At 44.9% G+C, this 21,037-nt stretch overlaps 1 protein-coding gene across 1 annotated transcript in view; it reads right to left on the bottom strand.

Annotated features, from left to right (window-relative positions):
- Nucleotides 1-1,487: 1,487 nt before the first annotated feature.
- LOC124143681 (phospholipid-transporting ATPase VA-like) overlaps nucleotides 1,488-21,037 on the bottom strand; it is a 98,957-nt gene continuing 79,407 nt past the window's right edge. The window contains exons 21-23 of the mRNA XM_048387452.1: nucleotides 8,717-8,821; nucleotides 7,427-7,614; nucleotides 1,488-5,166 (exon numbers count right to left, since the gene is read on the bottom strand). Of these exons, the coding sequence (XP_048243409.1) occupies nucleotides 4,890-5,166; nucleotides 7,427-7,614; nucleotides 8,717-8,821 (570 nt within the window). The 3' untranslated portion in view covers nucleotides 1,488-4,889. The remainder of the gene's footprint in view (nucleotides 5,167-7,426; nucleotides 7,615-8,716; nucleotides 8,822-21,037) is intronic.

Below are 21,037 nucleotides of genomic sequence, written 5' to 3'. Positions count from 1 at the left end.
AAAAAAAAAAAATTCATTATTTCGAGACTAAGTCACTACAAATATTACCTCAAAGAAAAAGCGAAATGTTCTTTCTATGCACTAAAAATAGACAAGGGAAACACTGATGGTAACAGACAAGCTGACTTCGTTCCAAAAATATACTTATGGGAATATTACCGATGATTTGTTCAACAACAAAGATTTATAAGGTACTTTATAGGTCCAAGCCTAATTTTACCTGTAAAAAACTGGTAATTACCAGTAAACGGGAAAACTGTTTAAGTCAGGGGCACATTTGGCAATATCAACATGTGGGATTCCAGGTAAGGATACAAGTCCCCAGCAACCTATGCTTGTTGTAAGAGGCGACTAAATGGATCGGGTGGTCCGGCTCAGTGGATTGATGCTCACAACAATCCCTGGAATGTTTGGTGCATATTTGATCAATTATAGACTGGTGTTACTTTGCTGGAATATGTCCAAGTGCGCTGTTAAACAACAAACAAACTCACTGTGCCAGGGTACAGCATGAGTTGATTGTTTGCCCTTAATCTGTTATGACAGACTTTGAGGTTTTGCATTAGAATTATTTTGGTTCCCCAGCAACATTTAGAAAACTACATAGCCCTGTAGCGGACTTGGACTACTTTGGGCGGTACATTCATGTAGATGGTTCACAACCTGGAGTTGAGAGAGGCCATGAAGTGAGTAAAGTGTGAATATTGCAAGGATTAAAATGGTTTTGACTTGCTCCAAGTTGAATCAGTCCCAGACAAATTCTGCGATGCCGATATCGCGGAAAGATTTGCAGAAAATGGATATTACTGCAGAATTGCAGAAAAATCACAGAATTTGTCTTTTTTTTGGTCATTCAATACACTAATTTTCATTATTTTCAAGCCTTTCAAAGAATTTTGCACTCAAATGATGCCCAAATATATAACATGTGATTTAACACACAATATGTGAATCCTACTATAAAACAAAATTTAAATACATAATTCTCACTTTCAAACATTCTAGTGGTATTATGACTAAGTAAACAGTGTTTACATCTAACCAAAAATAAATATCAGAGGCACTATACATATTTATTTGCATAAGTTTATGTCTTGAAATGTTGAAATGCAAGACATGAAAAGTTTTTAAGGGAGAAATAGTTATATTTTTATCGCAGAATTGTGCAATTTTAGCCACAGAATTTTGGAATTGTACTGCAGAATTCATCTGGGACTGTGGAATTCACAGTGTGGCTGCCTCGTGTGGCTGCCTCGTGGCCATATTGAAATTGAGGTGTCTTCACGCCTTCGTGTCTACTTCACTGACCCAACAGTTTAAGTGAGTGAGTGAGTGAGTTGGGTTTAACGCCGCTTTTAACAGTATTCCAGTTATATCGTGGCGTGTCAGCTTAATGTGGGAGGAAAGCCCGAAGTGATGCAGGTCTCAGCAATTACCACTTCAGTGAAACCCACAAGCACGGATATGGTGCTGACAAACCTAGAAACATAATCGGGGCAAACCGGGATTCGAACCCACAATCATAGGTTTCTGGCGTGCCCAAGGGACGCAACTCTGCACAGTGAATCGCGGCGCCTTAGATGACTGGGCCACCCGTGCCCCCCAACAGTTTAAGGGGCGACAATGTAGACATATGACAGGCAAACCAAGCTCTGGTGAGTTTCACATAGCATTGAACATCATGACGTATTATAGTAATCATACTTAAAGCTCTTAGACTGAAGTATTGGTAGAGGCACTGAAAGTTTTCATGGGACTACAGCATTAACCGGAACTAAATCACCATGTTGGATATCATGGTTCAGCAGTCTTATATACCTTTTCTTAGATCCTGAAAAAAATCAGTATCCATTGAACAATTACTCAAATGTCTCTAACACAGTCATGCTTCACAAAGTATGTACAGACACCCCAATAATAAAAAAGCCAATCAGCATTGCAGGTAGAAATTACAACAACAAAACACACATAGTCATGGATATCTTATCTCAATAGCCAAATCCCATGGATGTGAGAAATCTGGATTACCATGGTATTCTGAAATCAGTCCCTTACAATAAAAGCATGACCCTTAGCAACCTTTAATTGCAACCCCGAACTTGTATATGGATCTAGTCACCCAAAAACTCATCACAACTCATCAATTTTGATATTTTCTGACTTAACTCTAGAACAATAATGGTGTTCCCAACTAGTAGTTTTGTTTCTGACTCAGATGGTCTGATACAAAACAGTTTCCGAAGAATGATTTACATCTTTCAATTTGAAGAAATTATTGAGTGTAAAACTTGCTCTATACTTTTAACAATATGAACACAACATGTCAAATCAAGTACACAAACATATATGGTTTTATGTACAAAAGAGCACTATTCAGCCATAAGATGGGTTATCTCCCCTTTGGTAGCATAGCGCCACAGCACAGCTTCATACATTCATCAGTGGTACGTGTATAATCCCCTTTAATATTCAACACAGACCCGCAGTGGATTTTGTTGTATTAACAGAGGAAATGTTTAATCGGTGTTCAACCAAATTCAGATTTGATTTATTGCTCAAATTCTGCCATCATCACATGTTTGTAAAAGGTATGATCTTGCTTTGTAGCATGGTTTTATCTTGTAATACTGATTTAATTAAGTCAATCAATTCAGCACTTTATAACAGCAGTAAATTACAGAAATGTATGGTAACCATAAATATGATGATAACAAATAAAAACCAAATTACCAAATACAACATAACCAAAAACACAGCTGCAGCAATGTCATGGTATGGCCATTATTTATTTTGTTGTCGGAACACAGATTTTTTGTTGTCAAAGTCTAAAGTCAAAAAAGGGAAGAATTAAAAGATCCGACATCAGAGAATTACCAAAAAATGAATTTGACATCTTTAGTGCCTTCGTCTGCTCAAAATAAATTTGTGTGTTTGACGTGTCAGCTGTAAATAAAAAAGTGTAAATTTGGACAATTATTTTCCCTCCAATTATGAAAACATTATGATCCAACAAATAAAACAATAATTGCCTAATTTATAGGAAGGAGAGATAAATATCAATAGATGGACCAATACCGATTTTGGACTGTTTCAAGTCACACTGATAAAGAAAGCAAACAAACACCCAACAAACAAATGCTGGTGTGTTCACACTCGTTTCCTCTCCTTCTTAATTAACTGGGAAGCTAAAAACTCAAACCTCCCGAGAGTTTACAAAGAAATTACTGTAAGAAATAACCCTGGGGCTATATTCGCGAATATACATATGGAGATCTTAAAACTTGGCCCCCTTGGCTAGCCTGGAGGCTGGGACAATGCAGGTAGGCACAGGCTTGAAACTGTGTTATCACAGCTAACATCTTTGAGAGCATTTAACAGTGACATCAAAGCAGAACCAGCCCCCTCTATTAGACATGATAAATTGAGGAATGTTGCTGTTTCTACATATTAGTGTTTTGATAGTTACATCACAGCCCATCTTGAATTTGGCCACTTTCTAAATACAAACAACATTCTGAATAAGTTGTTTGGATAATATTACTCCAGGTCTATTTTAGGTAAATACCAAGTTTCAGATGTTGCACATCTTCTTCTTTAATATAGGCCAATATAATTTTTTAACATATCCGGGTCAATAAATGTTCATTCAAAATAAAACTGAAGTTTTAGCAAACAATACAAATAAAATATGATGTATAAAAAAATACAATTACTTTCCTAGTAAACAAATATTTATCCTGAAATTACACACCAAAGTACCTTCCTTTTTCATGAAATATAAAACTATTTCTTAAACAACATCTTATATAAGTTACTGATAAGCATATAAATAATAAATTAAATATGTTTAAACATTGAAATAAACATCACATATTATATCCAGTTACCCTTGAACTAACCCAATAGCCATCACTGATCATTGCATTGGTGGAGGGCAAGTGATGATGATGGTGAATCATCAGGCCATCAGCAGCTTCCAATAGGTAGAAAGCAATGTAAGATATTTTGGTGTAGATATTACAGAATAATACAATATATACAAAATATAATCTGAATGTCTTGGACATGGTTCCTTTATCTGCTAAAATAATATAATTATATACATATTTTGTAAACAACATACAAATGTGTAATTACATATCCACAACACTGTTCCTGAGATTGGAGTCATTACGGACAGGTTAGCCTGCCTGTTGATAGGCTGTCAGACTGAACACTCTACACTTGTGTCGATGAATCATATGAGCCTTGTGTCGACTGTGTCATAGAACAACACAACCGCACAGAACATGTCCAACAGTATTGAGATACATCCTGAATATCCAATCCTCAGAATAGCGTCTCCATGAATTGCCCGAGTGATATGTAGACAAGATTTCACAGACCAGTCTACATGTTGCCCATCTGGTCTTGTGAACTGAATGCTCTTGTGAGAAAAGTGACATCACAGATAGAAAACATGACCCGTGTCCAGTGCCGTGGAAAACATATTCTTTTAGAATGTGGTATAAAAAATTGGTGGCCATTGATAACAATTTGTTGAACGAACAGTGTATAATGTGAGACAGGTTACAAGTGATCTTGTAAAAATTCTTTTGAAAAAAATAAGAATCTTCAAAAATTCCAAATGCAAACCTATGTTCTGAGCCTTCATTGGTTTGGTTTGGTTTGGTTTGTTTGTTGTTTTACGCCGCACTCAGCAATATTCCAGCTATATGACGGCAAGCCTTCATTGAATGGATTTCTCCAACATAAGGTATTTGGCATTTAAATGTTCATTGTCCTGTAGAACCCAAACAACAATTGGCATATTCCACACAATGACTTGTGGCTTGCAAAGATTAAAGTGAACACTCCCATCACTGTCTGTTGTGCCTGACTATCACCAGCTATGCCCGTACGGGGCTGATACCATCCACTCGTTGGTCAGAGGGTAACCTGTGCCGCTGACGCACACTCTCTCTGTAGTCGGCGCTTAGATTGTTCAGCTGCGGGTTACCGCCATTACGGGCAGAGTCTGGAGGCTTGCTGTCCCCAACTGCGCTGATGGTGGTTTCCGTGGTGATTGTGGTCAGCTGGTCACAATCTATAAGCTCCTTCTCCAGCTGTTTGACTTTCATGATGACGCTAGGGTAGACTGTTGCTTGTATAGCTCGGATGCACAATCTGGAAGAAAGCACAGTATGATGAGTAAAGAAAAAGTCACAGACCAAAGTAACTTAACTGGGTGCCGTTGCACAAAACGATCTCAGCGCTAAAGTGATCGTAACTCCCATACCATAACATAGACTTACGACAGTCGTAGCGCTAAGGTTGTTTTGTACAACGGCACCCAGTTGGTCTTATGCTGAAGTACAACTTCCCTGCTATAAATGAGTGAGATGGAATTAACACCGCCTTGGACAGTATTCCCGTTATATCACAGCGTGTCAGCTTGATGTGGGAGGAAAGCCTGAAGTGAGACATTTACCACTTTGGGCAATCCATGAGCACAGGTGTGAAACCCAAACCTCTAGAAACATAACAGGTTGAAATGGGAAATGAACCCACGATCACAGGTTTCTGGTGTGCCCAACGGATACAAATCTGCACAGCGAATTGCGGGGCCTCAGACAACTGGGCAACCCGCGCCCCCAGAACCATCATAAGGTGAGTGAGTGAGTGAGTTGGGTTTAACGCCGCTTATAACAATATTCCAGTTATATCACGTGGTGTCAGCTTAATGTGGGAGGAAAGCCCGAAGCGATGCAGGTCTCAGACGTTTACCACTTTGGTGAAACCCACGAGTACGGGTATGGTGCTGACAAACCTAGAAACGGGCGAACCAGGATTCGAACCCACAATCATAGGTTTCTGGCATGTTCAAGGGACGCAACTTGCACCATCATAAGGATTGGATGTATACAATGTATGACTTGGTTGATTGTGTGTCAGTATCCACATGTGTGTTTCGTTAGTGATCCTAGTGCCAAGAGACCGTCTCCGTGGTCTAATGGTAGAGCATCCGCCCGGAGAGCGGAAGGTCCAGGGTTCGATCCCCGACCGCGTCATACCAAAAGGCGTTAAGAGATGGTACTTGTTGTTACCCTGTCTGGTGCTCGGCATTAAGGGGCTAAAACAAAGACTGGTGGGCTCGGAGTCAGTATACTGTGTCTGAGTGGGGTATTCATGTTAAACTGCGGCATGGTATCTCAGTGAGCTAGCACTATAAATCAGCATCAGTCCGGACTAGTACAAGCAGCCACACACACACACATACACGTGCATGCACGTCGCTATATAAGTGCAATAATCTTGGACGCGACGTTAAACCCTATTTCACCTCACCTCACCTCTTAGTGCCAAGACCATTGTAATTGCCATACTTTAACATACTTACAACAATAGTAGCACTAAAATGATCTTAACTGCCATACTTTAACATAGACTTAGCATGAAGCACTAAGAACAGGATTCAACGTTGGTTGTCAATTTGTTGACTGCAGCATCAAAACACTTTCAGAGAGTAAATGTTCAACACTCTGGTCTGGATCAGGCAAACCATAAAACATTAGCAATGATCCACACCACTGGTATCTGCCTAGCACCTGACTATCCTCTCCAACTTAGATGCCTCTAACACCCTTGTTGATGTGGGAGATGGGGACCTATTGTAACCAAGCTCTCTTCGAGATCAATGTGTTGGTGCAGGCGAGGTGTAGATCAGAACTGCCTGTCCATTAGAGTGAGATGAATTTGGGTCAAACGCTGTCCTTAAGACTTTTTCACTTGTGCCGTGCCGTGCCGTGCCATGACCGTTTACAGTGTATGTGTGTGGCAGCTTACATTAGTGCTGACTTATGCCGGCTTCATAGTGCTCGCCCACTGAGATACCATGCTGCAGTTTAACATGGATACCCCTTTCACACATAGTGTCGTCGGATCATAGGTTTTCGGACATCATAAGCCTTTGGAGGACAATGTTTATCAAGATTACTTGCGCTATAGCAAGGGGTGTAGCGTCACACAGACATTGTAAATACTCAGATGATGGCCTTGTTTTTAAGACAAAGTCGTCTTTTATGAGTAAGTGAGATGTTTTACAGTTGTTCTTGTGATTAGCAAGAAAACTATGAAGAGTCCAAAAACTAAGGCATATTCTGACTCCTAAGCAGGACAGTCCTTCTTTTGTACCCTAATGCCGAGCCAAGAGCTGAATGCCAGGCAGGGTAACAACAATTACCATCTTTTAACATCTTTCGGTGTGACACGGCCAGATCAAACCACTGACCTCCCGCTCTCCAGGAAGATGCCCTATACACTAGACCCAGGAGATGGTCTGTCTTTGAAATTTCAAGTTCATGTTACAGGATTCCTATTTCCCAAAACAAAATTAATGCCACAAAGTACTGACACAGTTAATCCGTGAGAAAGCCCCGAAACGTACCTTGGTAGGAGAGCTACCACACAGCTAATGATGACGACACAGGAGTGGATGGGCGTGGATATCGTGTTCTCCATCACCCAGTAGGGGTTTGATGGATGGTCCCAAGTGAAGAAGATAGCATTAGAGATGACCGCAAACATCCAGAAGAAGAGAAAACTCATGATGAGGACAAGCCACTGGATCCAGGTCTGAAACATCAAGTGAGAGCAAGTATGACTTCATGCCTCGCTGAATATTTAGCAATATTCCAGGCACATGGCAGGGGACACCAGAAATGGCCCTGCACACTGTAACCATGTGGGTATCAAACTGGGCCATTAGTGTGATGAGTGAACAATTTGTTTGTTTGTTTGTTGTTTAACGCGACACTCAGAAATATTCCAGCCATATGTTAGCGGCCTGTATATTTTGAGTCTGGACCAGACAATCCAGTGATTGACATTGTGAGCATCGATCAATGCAATTGGGATAGATGACATGAACCAACAAAGTCAGCAAGCCTGACCACCCGATCCCGTTAGTGGCTTCTTACGACAAGCATAGTCACCTCTTACAGCAAGCATGGGTTGCTGTAGACGTAATCTACCCCGGATCTTCACGGGTTAGTGAACCTAACCACTGGGCTACCTCACCACCCTGATACACAACGTCTGAATCTAATGAGTGATGGCGAGGACAGTCTCGCTGATCCCCCTGGCGAGCAACATATGTGAGCTAATCAACACACTGACTGCAGAAAGCCCCTTAGACTAGTCTGCTAGAGTGCTACATACGTTCTTCTCAAGTCCCATCCTTACAAATTAGAATACTGTATTGGCCCCTATTACATGCCCTGCTCCAGAAAGCACCCCAGATCAACTTTTAGACCAATCTGTAAATTTTATTCATAAACGACCCAGCGGGAGAAACTAACCGTTTTAGTACACTAGACGTCATAATCATAACAAATAGCAAAACCCTTAAAAATGGCAATTTTCTACTAGTCCTTATGATACCTTAACTATTGGGCAGTTTGGCAAGGGCTATAGCACTAGTGCCAATTTCTACTGATACAACCCGGACTAAGACAAAACATGTACCGGTACATGACAGTACATATTATTTGTGTATTTTATCTTTCAGAAACAAGCAGCACAGAAGGGATATATAATTGTCGGGTAACAATTACATAACGTCTTAGTTTGTTCTCTACTGCTGGATCTCTGTTTGAACAATTGGAACTCCTTGATTATGGTTTTAATAAGCGCACCGACCCTACCCCTCCTTTTCTCCTTTGGTGAGCACACTTACCCAAGAGTTGGTTTCTATCCCAAGATGCAACAGAATGATGAGGATAAGTGCTGTCATGATGGTTGTGCCGTACTCCCACATTCCCACATTCTGCTCAGCGTAAGCCTGGAACAAAAACACAGAATCATTAACTCTTTCAACACCAGTCAACCAGAAGTATTTATTGCTGTGACACCGAGTTCCCAGAGACTCTTGTGTGATAGATGAAGCCAACATTTATCAAGGAAATATCGGCTTGTAAAACATCTTTGCAATATAAGATTTCATAAAATCCGCTTACCTATATTTTTTTATATTTTTATTGTTTACGTAATTGGAAAAGCATTTATAAAAAAAATTATAAACAGTATCTGTAATCACCCTTTTTCCCCATAACAGCCGCTGTCTGCTCAGTAACATGAAGAAATACCCCCCATTTTCAAGGCTTTGTATGAATAACACGGTTGTCGAAGACTGACATATGACACATCGCTAGAAAGCTCATTCTTTCATCTGCCTGAAGTGTTTACGTATTTATAACAAGCAATTTCTTTGGATAGAAATTGGTTTCTCATGACGCTTTCTTGCCGAAATCTGCTACAAGGTTTGTGATTGGTCAAATTTGAGCATGTGACCTAAGGCAGCAAATCAAATTACAGCTATAGTACTGTCCTTGTGTATGATGAATTTCAGATTTTGACGAAATGGTTTGGTTAAATCGTGTTATTCTCAACAATTTAAGCAGGAAATCGCGATCTATATCAAAAATATGGAGCTTCGTGGATATATCGTGCTAGGTTACGAGCTGTGACAAAGACTTTTCATGCATATATTTTGGCATAAAACATCGTGTCCGAGCCGAGAAATCGAGGTGATGAAAGCTGAGAAATGGAAATAATAACTTAGCTGTAAGTTTGACAACTTTTAGATATATTTTTCTTGATTTAATTTATCACTTTGTATATACTATATTTAAAGATTTGACTGAAATGTCTTTATTTTGCTCTTTGACATGTTTAAGGTGGACCCATTGTCGAAATGTGTGTTCAAGAATTTTATTTTCAATAACATTGAGGGAAATAGTGAATAATTTTTTAATCTATCGATAAAAAATAATAAATTGAAATGAAATATGTATTTCAGACATTGTGAGTGAGTAAGTTCGGTTTTACGCCGCTTTTGGCAATATTCCAGCAATATCACGGCGGAGGACATTATAAATGGGCTTCACACATTGTACCCATGTCGGGAATCAAACCCGGGTCTTCCGCGTGACGAGCTAACGCTTTAACCACTAGGCTACCCGACCGCCCCTCAGACATTGTGAAATGTGATAGATTTAATAAATGAATGATATGACAGGTAGGTTCATGAAAATTATATACTTTTTTGACGTGACAACGGCTTGGTGTCTGGGGACTCGACCCTCCTTGGCCAGTGTACCAGTGTTGAAAGAGATCACAATATATCTCCTCCCTTATGGCCAAGCAGTGCTACTCCAACACACCACTGATAATGAAGTGAACAATATCACAGCTATATCATGATATCACAGCCATATCACAAGTTTAATGTCGCCGTCCAATCATGGTATAACAGCCGTATCATAATATCACAGCATATGAGAGTATGCGTGGATATCTGTATTACTGGTTTGTTAGACAGGTTTGATGATGTGTTTGATTGTGGCCTGACAATACAGGTGAGGTGAGGTGAAATGGGGTTTAACGTCACGTCCAAGATTATTGCACTTTTATAGCCATGTGCATGTACGTGTTTGTGTTTGTGTGGCTGCTGGTACTAGTCCGGACTGATGCCGATTTATAGTGCTAGCTCACTGAGATACCATGCCGCAGTTTAACATGAATACCCCACTCAGACACAGTATACTGCCTCCGAGCCGACCAGTCCTAGTTTTAGCCCCTTAATGACGAGTGCCAGACAGGGTAACACCAAGTACCATCTTTTAACGTCTTTTGGTATGACGCGGCCGGGGATCGAACCCCCGACCTTCCGCTCTCCGGGCTGACGCTCTACTTCTAGACCACGGAGGCGTCCTGACAATACAGGAGTTAATTACCTAATAACACTGTAAACAGGTAAATGCAGTTCTCACAGGGCACTATGTCCAAAGTGTAGGTGGGACATGGGCACCAGACCCTCTTTAAATGAGTGAGTGAGTGAGTATGCTTTTACGGGAATCGAACCCGGGTCTTCGGCGTGACAAGCGGACGCTTTAACCACTAAGCTACCTGACCGCCCCCCTCTTTAAATGCTTCCCTTGAAAAAGTTAACTAAGTTGCATGATGATGAGATAGGAACCTTTAGTGCTGCTATATTTGCTTCCAGGGTATCAAGAGGAAGTGAATATATTACAAGGCTCTAGTTCCACAGATGAAAGTCTCATTTGTCACTTAACAACTCCAGTAGTCAGGAGGCCTGTTAATATGGTCTAGGCTGTCCCTGAGACAGGACTGACTTCATCTAGGACAGAAGGCTCTACTATTATACACATCAGGCTATTTCTTCATTAAACAACTCCAGTAGTCAGGAGGCCTGTTAATATGGTCTAGGCTGTCCCTGAGACAGGACTGACTTCATCTAGGACAGAAGGCTCTACTATTATAGACATCAGGCTATTTCTTCATTAAACAACTCCAGTAATCAAGAGGCCTGTTTATATGGTCTAGGCTGTCCCTGAGACAGGACTGACTTCATCTAGGACAGAAGGCTCTTATAGACATCAGGATACCCTTACAGACAGTATCTGCATATCTGCCTGCCCGAGGATGTTATGTCTGATCTGCACTCCATCGCTTCTCTATCACCTCTCATCTCTTGCCCCTGGCCATGGGACTGTTATTTGTCAACAGGTTATGCTTAATTGTCATATTATTGCTACAGTTTTTAAATGAAAGGATAAATCATGATATTAAAATTACACTGACGAATGTGAGGTCAGTGAGGATATTTGCTGGACAGATATAAGAGAATATATAGAGAAACTCACTCTCATGTGATTTGATATATAATATATCAACACCCATCGAAAAGTTTAAATCTTTTATCGAATAGTGTTGATATATTTGATATCAAAAGACACAAGGGTGAAATTTTCTATTCATCATCCAAAACTGCCTTCTACGGGATATAACACCTGAGCAATATCTCCATGAGGGTAGATGGGTGATGGGTGATGGGTACGAGATATGAGGGGTGAGGGATGAGGGATGAGGGACGAGGGGTGGTGGGGTAGGGATGAGGGGTAAGGAAAGAGGGGTGGGTGGTAGGGATGAGGGGGTGAGGAAAGGGGGTGGGTGGTAGGGATGAGGGGTGAGGGAAGAGGGGTGGGTGGTAGGGTTGAGGGGTGAGGAAAGAGGAGTGGGTGGTAGGGTTGAGGGGTGGGTGGTAGGGATGAGGGGTGAGGGAAGAGGGGTGGGTGGTAGGGCTGAGGGGTGAGGAAAGAGGAGTGGGTGGTAGGGTTGAGGGGTGGGTGGTAGGGATGAGGGGTGAGGGAAGAGGGGTGAAGAAAGAGGAGTGGGTGGTAGGGTTGAGGGGTGGGTGGTAGGGATGAGGGGTGAGGGAAGAGGGGTGGGTGGTAGGGATGAGGGGGTGAGGGAAGAGGGGTGGGTGGTAGGGATGAGGGGGTGAGGAAAGGGGGTGGGTGGTAGGGTTGAGATGTGAGGAAAGAGGGGTGGGTGGTAGGGATGAGGGGTGAGGAAAGGGGGTGGGTGGTAGGGTTGAGGTGTGAGGAAAGAAGAGTGGGTGGTAGGGATGAGGGGTGAGGAAAGAGGGTGGGTGGTAGGGATGAGGGATGAGGGAAGAGGAGTGGGTGGTAGGGTTGAGGAGTGGGTGGTAGGGATGAGGGGTGAGGGAAGAGGGGTGGGTGGTAGGGTTGAGGGGTGAGGAAAGAGGAGTGGGTGGTAGGGTTGAGGGGTGGGTGGTAGGGATGATGGATGAGGGACGAGGGGTGGTGGGGTAGGGATGAGGGGTAAGGAAAGAGGGGTGGGTGGTAGGGATGAGGGGTGAGGAAAGAGGGTGGGTGGTAGGGTTGAGGGGTGAGGAAAGAGGAGTGGGTGGTAGGGTTGAGGGGTGGGTGTAAGGGATGAGGGGTGAGGGAAGAGGGGTGAGGAAAGAGGAGTGGGTGGTAGGGTTGAGGGGTGAGGAAAGAGGAGTGGGTGGTAGGGTTGAGGGGGTGAGGGAAGAGGGGTGGGTGGTAGGGATGAGGGGGTGAGGGAAGAGGGGTGGGTGGTAGGGATGAGGGGGTGAGGAAAGGGGGTGGGTGGTAGGGTTGAGATGTGAGGAAAGAGGGGTGGGTGGTAGGGATGAGGGGTGAGGAAAGAGGGTGGGTGGTAGGGTTGAGGGGTGGGTGGTAGGGATGAGGGGTGAGGGAAGAGGGGTGGGTGGTAGGGATGAGGGGGTGAGGGAAGAGGGGTGGGTGGTAGGGTTGAGGGGTGGGTGGTAGGGATGAGGGGTGAGGGAAGAGGGGTGGGTGGTAGGGATGAGGGGGTGAGGGAAGAGGGGTGGGTGGTAGGGTTGAGGGGTGGGTGGTAGGGATGAGGGGTGAGGGAAGAGGGGTGGGTGGTAGGGATGAGGGGGTGAGGGAAGAGGGGTGGGTGGTAGGGATGAGGGGGTGAGGAAAGGGGGTGGGTGGTAGGGTTGAGATGTGAGGAAAGAGGGGTGGGTGGTAGGGATGAGGGGTGAGGAAAGAGGGTGGGTGGTAGGGTTGAGGGGTGAGGAAAGAGGAGTGGGTGGTAGGGTTGAGGGGTGAGGAAAGAGGGTGGGTGGTAGGGTTGAGGGGTGAGGAAAGAGGGTGGGTGGTAGGGATGAGGGGTGGGTGGTAGGGATGAGGGGTGAGGGAAGAGGGGTGGGTGGTAGGGATGAGGGGGTGAGGAAAGGGGGTGGGTGGTAGGGTTGAGGTGTGAGGAAAGAAGAGTGGGTGGTAGGGATGAGGGGTGAGGAAAGAGGGTGGGTGGTAGGGATGAGGGATGAGGGAAGAGGAGTGGGTGGTAGGGTTGAGGGGTGGGTGGTAGGGATGAGGGGTGAGGGAAGAGGGGTGGGTGGTAGGGTTGAGGGGTGAGGAAAGAGGAGTGGGTGGTAGGGTTGAGGGGTGGGTGGTAGGGATGATGGATGAGGGACGAGGGGTGGTGGGGTAGGGATGAGGGGTAAGGAAAGAGGGGTGGGTGGTAGGGATGAGGGGTGAGGAAAGAGGGTGGGTGGTAGGGTTGAGGGGTGAGGAAAGAGGAGTGGGTGGTAGGGTTGAGGGGTGGGTGTAAGGGATGAGGGGTGAGGGAAGAGGGGTGGGTGGTAGGGATGAGGGGGTGAGGAAAGGGGGTGGGTGGTAGGGTTGAGGTGTGAGGAAAGAAGAGTGGGTGGTAGGGATGAGGGGTGAGGAAAGAGGGTGGGTGGTAGGGATGAGGGATGAGGGAAGAGGAGTGGGTGGTAGGGTTGAGGGGTGGGTGGTAGGGATGAGGGGTGAGGGAAGAGGGGTGGGTGGTAGGGTTGAGGGGTGAGGAAAGAGGAGTGGGTGGTAGGGTTGAGGGGTGGGTGGTAGGGATGAGGGGTGAGGGAAGAAGGGTGGGTGGTAGGGTTGAGGGGTGAGGAATGAGGGGTGGGTGGTAGGGATGAGGGGTGAGGAAAGAGGGGTGGTGGGGTAGGGATGAGGGGTAAGGAAAGAGGGGTGGGTGGTAGGGATGAGGGGTGAGGAAAGAGGGGTGGGTGGTAGGGTTGAGGGGTGAGGAATGAGGGGTGGGTGGTAGGGTTGAGGGATGAGGGGTGAGGGATGAGCGGCAGGCGTAGTAGGGATGAGGGGTAAGGAAAGGGGGTGGGTGGTAGGGATGAGGGGTGAGGAAAGAGGGTGGGTGGTAGGGGTGAGGAATGAGGGGTGGGTGGTAGGGTTGAGGGATGAGTGGTAGGCGTGGTAGGGATGAGGGGTGGGGAAATGGGGTGGGTGGTAGGGATGAGGGGTGAGGAAAGAGGGATGGGTGGTAGGGATGAGGGGTGAGGAAAGAGGAGTGGGTGGTAGGGATGAGGGGTGAGGGAAGAAGAGTGGGTGGTAGGGTTGAGGGGTGGGTGGTAGGGATGAGGGGTGAGGGAAGAAGGGTGGGTGGTAGGGTTGAGGGGTGGGTGGTAGGGATGAGGGGTGAGGAAAGAGGGATGGGTGGTAGGGATGAGGGGTGAGGAAAGAGGAGTGGGTGGTAGGGTTGAGGGGTGGGTGGTAGGGATGAGGGGTGAGGGAAGAAGGGTGGGTGGTAGGGCTGAGGGGTGAGGGAAGAGGGGTGGGTGGTAGGGATGAGGGGTGAGGGAAGAGGGGTGGGTGGTAGGGTTGAGGGGTGGGTGGTAGGGATGAGGGGTGAGGGAAGAAGGGTGGGTGGTAGGGTTGAGGGGTGGGTGGTAGGGATGAGGGGTGAGGAAAGAGGGATGGGTGGTAGGGATGAGGGGTGAGGAAAGAGGAGTGGGTGGTAGGGTTGAGGGGTGGGTGGTAGGGATGAGGGGTGAGGGAAGAAGGGTGGGTGGTAGGGTTGAGGGGTGAGAAAAGAGGAGTGGGTGGTAGGGTTGAGGGGTGGGTGGTAGGGATGAGGGGTGAGGGAAGAGGGGTGGGTGGTAGGGATGAGGGGTGAGGGAAGAGGAGTGGGTGGTAGGGTTGAGGGGTGGGTGGTAGGGATGAGGGGTGAGGGAAGAAGGGTGGGTGGTAGGGTTGAGGGGTGGGTGGTAGGGATGAGGGGTGAGGAAAGAGGGATGGGTGGTAGGGATGAGGGGTGAGGAAAGAGGAGTGGGTGGTAGGGTTGAGGGGTGGGTGGTAGGGATGAGGGATGAGGGAAGAAGGGTGGGTGGTAGGGTTGAGGGGTGAGAAAGAGGAGTGGGTGGTAGGGTTGAGGGGTGGGTGGTAGGGATGAGGGGTGAGGGAAGAGGGGTGGGTGGTAGGGATGAGGGGTGAGGGAAGAGGGGTGGGTGGTAGGGTTGAGGGGTGAGGGAAGAGGAGTGGGTGGTAGGGTTGAGGGGGTGGGTGGTAGGGATGAGGGGTGAGGGAAGAGGAGTGGGTGGTAGGGTTGAGGGGTGGGTGGTAGGGATGAGGGGTGAGGAAAGAGGAGTGGGTGGTAGGGTTGAGGGGTGGGTGGTAGGGATGAGGGGTGAGGAAAGAGGAGTGGGTGGTAGGGTTGAGGGGTGGGTGGTAGGGATGAGGGGTGGGTGGTAGGGATGAGGGGTGAGGGAAGAGGAGTGGGTGGTAGGGTTGAGGGGTGGGTGGTAGGGATGAGGGGTGAGGGAAGAAGGGTGGGTGGTAGGGTTGAGGGGTGAGAAAGAGGAGTGGGTGGTAGGGTTGAGGGGTGGGTGGTAGGGATGAGGGGTGAGGGAAGAGGGGTGGGTGGTAGGGATGAGGGGTGAGGAAGAGGAGTGGGTGGTAGGGATGAGGGGTGAGGAAAGAGGAGTGGGTGGTAGGGTTGAGGGGTGGGTGGTAGGGATGAGGGGTGAGGAAAGAGGAGTGGGTGGTAGGGATGAGGAGTGGGTGGTAGGGATGAGGGGTGAGGAAGAGGGTGGTAGTAGGGATGAGGGGGTGAGGAAAGGGGGTGGGTGGTAGGGTTGAGGGGTGAGGAAAGAGGAGTGGGTGGTAGGGATGAGGGGTGAGGAAAGAGGGTGGGTGGTAGGGATGAGGGATGAGGGGTGAGTGGTAGGGGTTAGGGGTGAGGGATGAAGGATGAGGAGGGAGGGGGGGGCATGAGAGGTGAGGGGGGAGGGATGTAGGGTGAGGGGTGATTCACGGGTAAGTAAATGAAGCAGAATACTGCAGAATATTCCACTTTGAGATGTCAATGATTTGATGATGAATGATTGGACAACCACACTCATTGGCTACTTTGATAACTTCCCTTTCCTTGTTGATTTTAATGGGGATGTTTACATATAGGAAGCACTTCATGTACATTTGGAGAAGGGAGTATTACTATATGATATTGTCAAAGAGTATCTCTTCCTGTAGTGAAATTCTTCCTATGTACTACTTCTGAAGAGGAATTATTCCCATGAAACAAGAAAATCTCTCCACGATACATTTACACTGGCAAGATTTGTTGAGTGGAACTAATTCCATGTGATTGACCATCATTGACATTCTCACAACATGGGGCAGTAGACGTTCTTGGTTAATTTCTATCCTTGCATTAACAGTCATGAAACCTGGCTCTGAATACTTTGGAAGTTATTTGTTACAATATCTCCCCAACATCACAACAATGATACAGGATGCTGTGCATCATTCAACAAGAAGCTATATTATTTTAACTTTATTTCAAAATATTTATTATTCACTTCATCCCTCAACTATTACCGTATTCGACGTAATAAGCACCAAGGGCTCTCTCAAAATTAGAAATAGGGGGATCTTAATAGAACATTATTTTGGTGGGAAAAAAAAAACAGAGTTAAAAGATCGTAAATTTCGTGGTTTATGCTGACATCCTGAAATGATTATATACGACAAATATATTTTTCCAGAATTTAATTGCCCATAATTAGGTGAGGTGAAATGGGGTTTAATGCCGCGTCCAAGATTATTGCACTTATATAGCGACGTGCATGTACGTGTGTGTGTTTGTGTGGCTGCTTGTACTAGTCCGGACTGATCCTGATTTATAGTGCTAGCTCACTGAGATACCATGCCGCAGTTTAACATGAATACCCCACTCAGACACAGTATACTGACTCCAAGCCGACCAGTCCTTGTTTTAGCCCCTTAATGCCGAGCGCCAGACAGGGTAACAACAAGTACCATCTTTTAACGTCTTTTGGTATGACGCGGTCGGGGATTGAACCCCGGACCTTCCGCTCTCCGGGCGGTGCCCATAATTAAGGGTGCATATAACACACGAGTGCATATTTTCCACAAATAATTAAGTCTTGTGTACATTGATCAATCGGAAGGGCTGCTAATTGGGATTGTTCACTATCCAATATATTAGCAAATATTGTCGTGGACGCTTATTGGAGCAGGGTGCTTATTCGAATACGGTATATAAAATAACAACTTCCAACAGGGAACAAAATTTGATCAATGATGACCATGTCATGTACGTCAACATTTCCCAGGGATAAGCTGTCAGACAATGTAAAGTACCATATAAATGTCTGCCTATATTGATATACATCCTACAATCTTGTCAACAGCTAGTTTACAACTATTGACTGAACTGTTTTAAACCACAAACTTACTGCCCTTAATCTTCGAACTAGTTTACAGAATATTAACTACAACATAATCCATAGACACACACACACTTCCTAAGCCTGACTAAACACTCACACTGTTGTTAGAGAATGTAGATACAATTGATTTTCAATAGGGACACATGTTTGGTGTTTTTGTTTTAAGCCAGTTTACACAACAGCTGGTATCACAATGTCAACTTTACAGGTGTTGTAATTTGCAAGCCTCTGCTGTGATTTCCAACAACACATTGTATCTGGTGAGAATGTCTACTGGTTTTTATCATGTAGTTTTTTTTTAACTAGGACTGGCTAAAAAGATCGATAATCGGAATTATCGTTGATGGAAAGAAATATTACTGATTATCAATAAAAATTGTGTCAACATTAATATCTTACCCAAACTATTGTGATGAAATAAAGTTTATATTTACCGAAGCAGACTTGTTTTTGACCATTCCCGAAGATGACATGCAACTGATTTTGTTATATCTTTAATGTCCATAAAGTAATCCATGCATAAATGTGTCACCACTCACCAGTGATGTGGAATATGTTGTTTTGTCTCTGAGCTTTTAGCATACTGGCTCAAAGTTACTTCTCCGATATTTATAGATAATTGATCGTTAATTAGTTAATGATTATCAATCGCTAAGATATATATCGACAGCCAGCCCTAGTTTTAACACGGGGTCTTCCCTATTTGCCAGCAACTTTTGTTAAAGGGGCAGTACCTCAACGGTTCTGATTTTCAAAATCATGCATGAAATAATTTTTTCTGTGTGTGACGTCACATGCCCCATTCAATTCTCAAACCAAAACAATAGGTGAGGTAAAATGGGGTTTAACGTCGCGTCCAAGATTATTGCACTTATAAAGCAACGTGCATGTACGTGTGTGTGTGTGTTTGTGTGGCTGCTTGTACTAGTCCGGACTTAAGCCGATTTATAGTGCTAGCTCACTGAGATACCATGCCACAGTTTAACCTGAATACCCGACTCAGACACAGTATACTGACTCCGAGCTGACCAGTCCTTGTTTTAGCCCCTTAATGCCGAGCACCAGACAGGGTAACAACAAGTACAATCTTTTAACGTCTTTTGGTATGACGCGGTCGGGGATCGAACCCTGGACCTTCCGCTCTCCGGGCGGACGCTCTACCACAAGACCACGGAGATGGTCTCAAACCAAAACAATATAGCTCTGCAGTGAAGGCAACAACGCAAGCACTGTCCTGAGGAACTGGCTTCACTCATGTTATTTATTAGAAGTAAATTGGAGAGAAAGCTTGTGAGTTTTTCTTACAGATCAGCAACCAAATATTAACTGCCAGCTAGATTAAAAGCCAGTGTTTATCAAAGTCTAGATTACAAAATAATATATGTCTCGGTCACATGAAGCCAATTACTCTCCTTCCCAGTGTTCCATGCGGCCAGCCTTGGGCGAGTCTACACAATTAGATAAAAAAATTAAAACTTTCATTGAGAAAATATCCTAAAATGTGAAAACCTATTTCCATTTTCTTATTTATCCTCCATGTGCTGTCATTGAAGCCCTACAGAGCACTATCAATATGGTCACTTTGATGTTTAAAGCTATACTATCATGCACCTCAAGGCATGAATAAGGTCCATTTGTTCTTATTTCAAAATAAGTGTGTTTGTTTACAAACAATAAAAAAGTCTGGTCACGTGACAGAAACTTCTCTTGCAGAATAAGGAAATCAGGGCCATGTAAGCTCAGGGCTTATTGGTTATTGTTTACAAACAATGCTTCAGATCAGTCGACATACTGTCCTTTTAAGAATAGGTAAAGTGTGCTGATTGGGAGAACAATAGCAGACAGCAGAGGTTGTTTCAATATTTATTAGCTTTTCAGCTGAGCTCAGGAGTAGACGAAAGCACTCTGATAGATAGAGTATGTGTCCTCACTACCCTGTATATAGCCTAACCACTACTACGTGACTTATCAGGTGAGCTATGAAGTAGAGAACAGAACTCTGATAGATGGAGTGTCCTCATTACCCTGTATATACCCTAACCACTGCTACATGACTTACTGGGTGAGCTATGAATAAGAGGACAGCACTCTGATAGATGGATTGTTTTCCCTATCCTGTATATAGCCTAACCACTGCTACGTGACTTACCAGGTGAGCTATGAATTAGAGGACAGCACTCTGATAGATGGAGTGTTCTCACAACCCTGTATATACCCTAACCACTGCTACGTGACTTACCAGGTGAGCTATGAATTAGAGGACTGCACTCTGATAGATGGAGTGATCTCACAACCCTGTATATACCCTAACCACTGCTACATGACTTACTGGGTGAGCTATGAATTAGAGGACAGCACTCTGATAGATGGAGTGTTCTCACAACCCTGTATATACCCTAACCACTGCTACATGACTTACCAGGTGAGCTATGAAGTAGAGGACAGCACTCTGATAGATGGAGTGTTCTCACAACCCTGTATATACCCTAACCACTGCTACGTGACTTACCAGGTGAGCTATGAATTAGAGGACAGCACTCTGATAGATGGAGTGTCCTCACTACCCTGTATATAGCCTAACCACTGCTACATGACTTACCAGGTGAGCTATGAAGTAGAGGACAGCACTCTGATAGATGGAGTGTTCTCACTACCCTGTATATACCCTAACCACTGCTACATGACTTACCAGGTGAGTTATGAAGTAGAGGACAGCACTGTGATAGATGGAGTGTTCTCACTACCCTGTATATAGCCTAACCACTGCTACATGACTTACCAGGTGAGCTATGAAGTAGAGGACAGCACTCTGATAGATGGAATGTTCTCACTACCCTGTATATAGCCTAACCACTGCTACGTGACTTACCAGGTGAGCTATGAAGTAGAGGACAGCACTCTGATAGATGGAGTGTTCTCACAACCCTGTATATACCCTAACCACTGCTCCGTGACTTACCAGGTGAGCTATGAATTAGAGGACAGCACTCTGATAGATGGAGTATCCTCACTACCCTGTATATAGCCTTACCACTGCTACATGACTTACCAGGTGAGCTATGAAGTAGAGGACAGCACTCTGAAAGATGGAGTGTCCTCACTACCCTGTATATAGCCTAACCACTGCTACATGACTTACCAGGT

The sequence above is a fragment of the Haliotis rufescens genome, unplaced genomic scaffold (genome assembly GCF_023055435.1).
Source record: "Haliotis rufescens isolate VD_foot unplaced genomic scaffold, xgHalRufe1.0.p SCAF_7, whole genome shotgun sequence".
NCBI lineage: Eukaryota > Metazoa > Mollusca > Gastropoda > Lepetellida > Haliotidae > Haliotis > Haliotis rufescens.
Note: the sequence above shows the minus strand (reverse complement) of the source record. Positions and strands in the feature narration are given on the sequence as shown.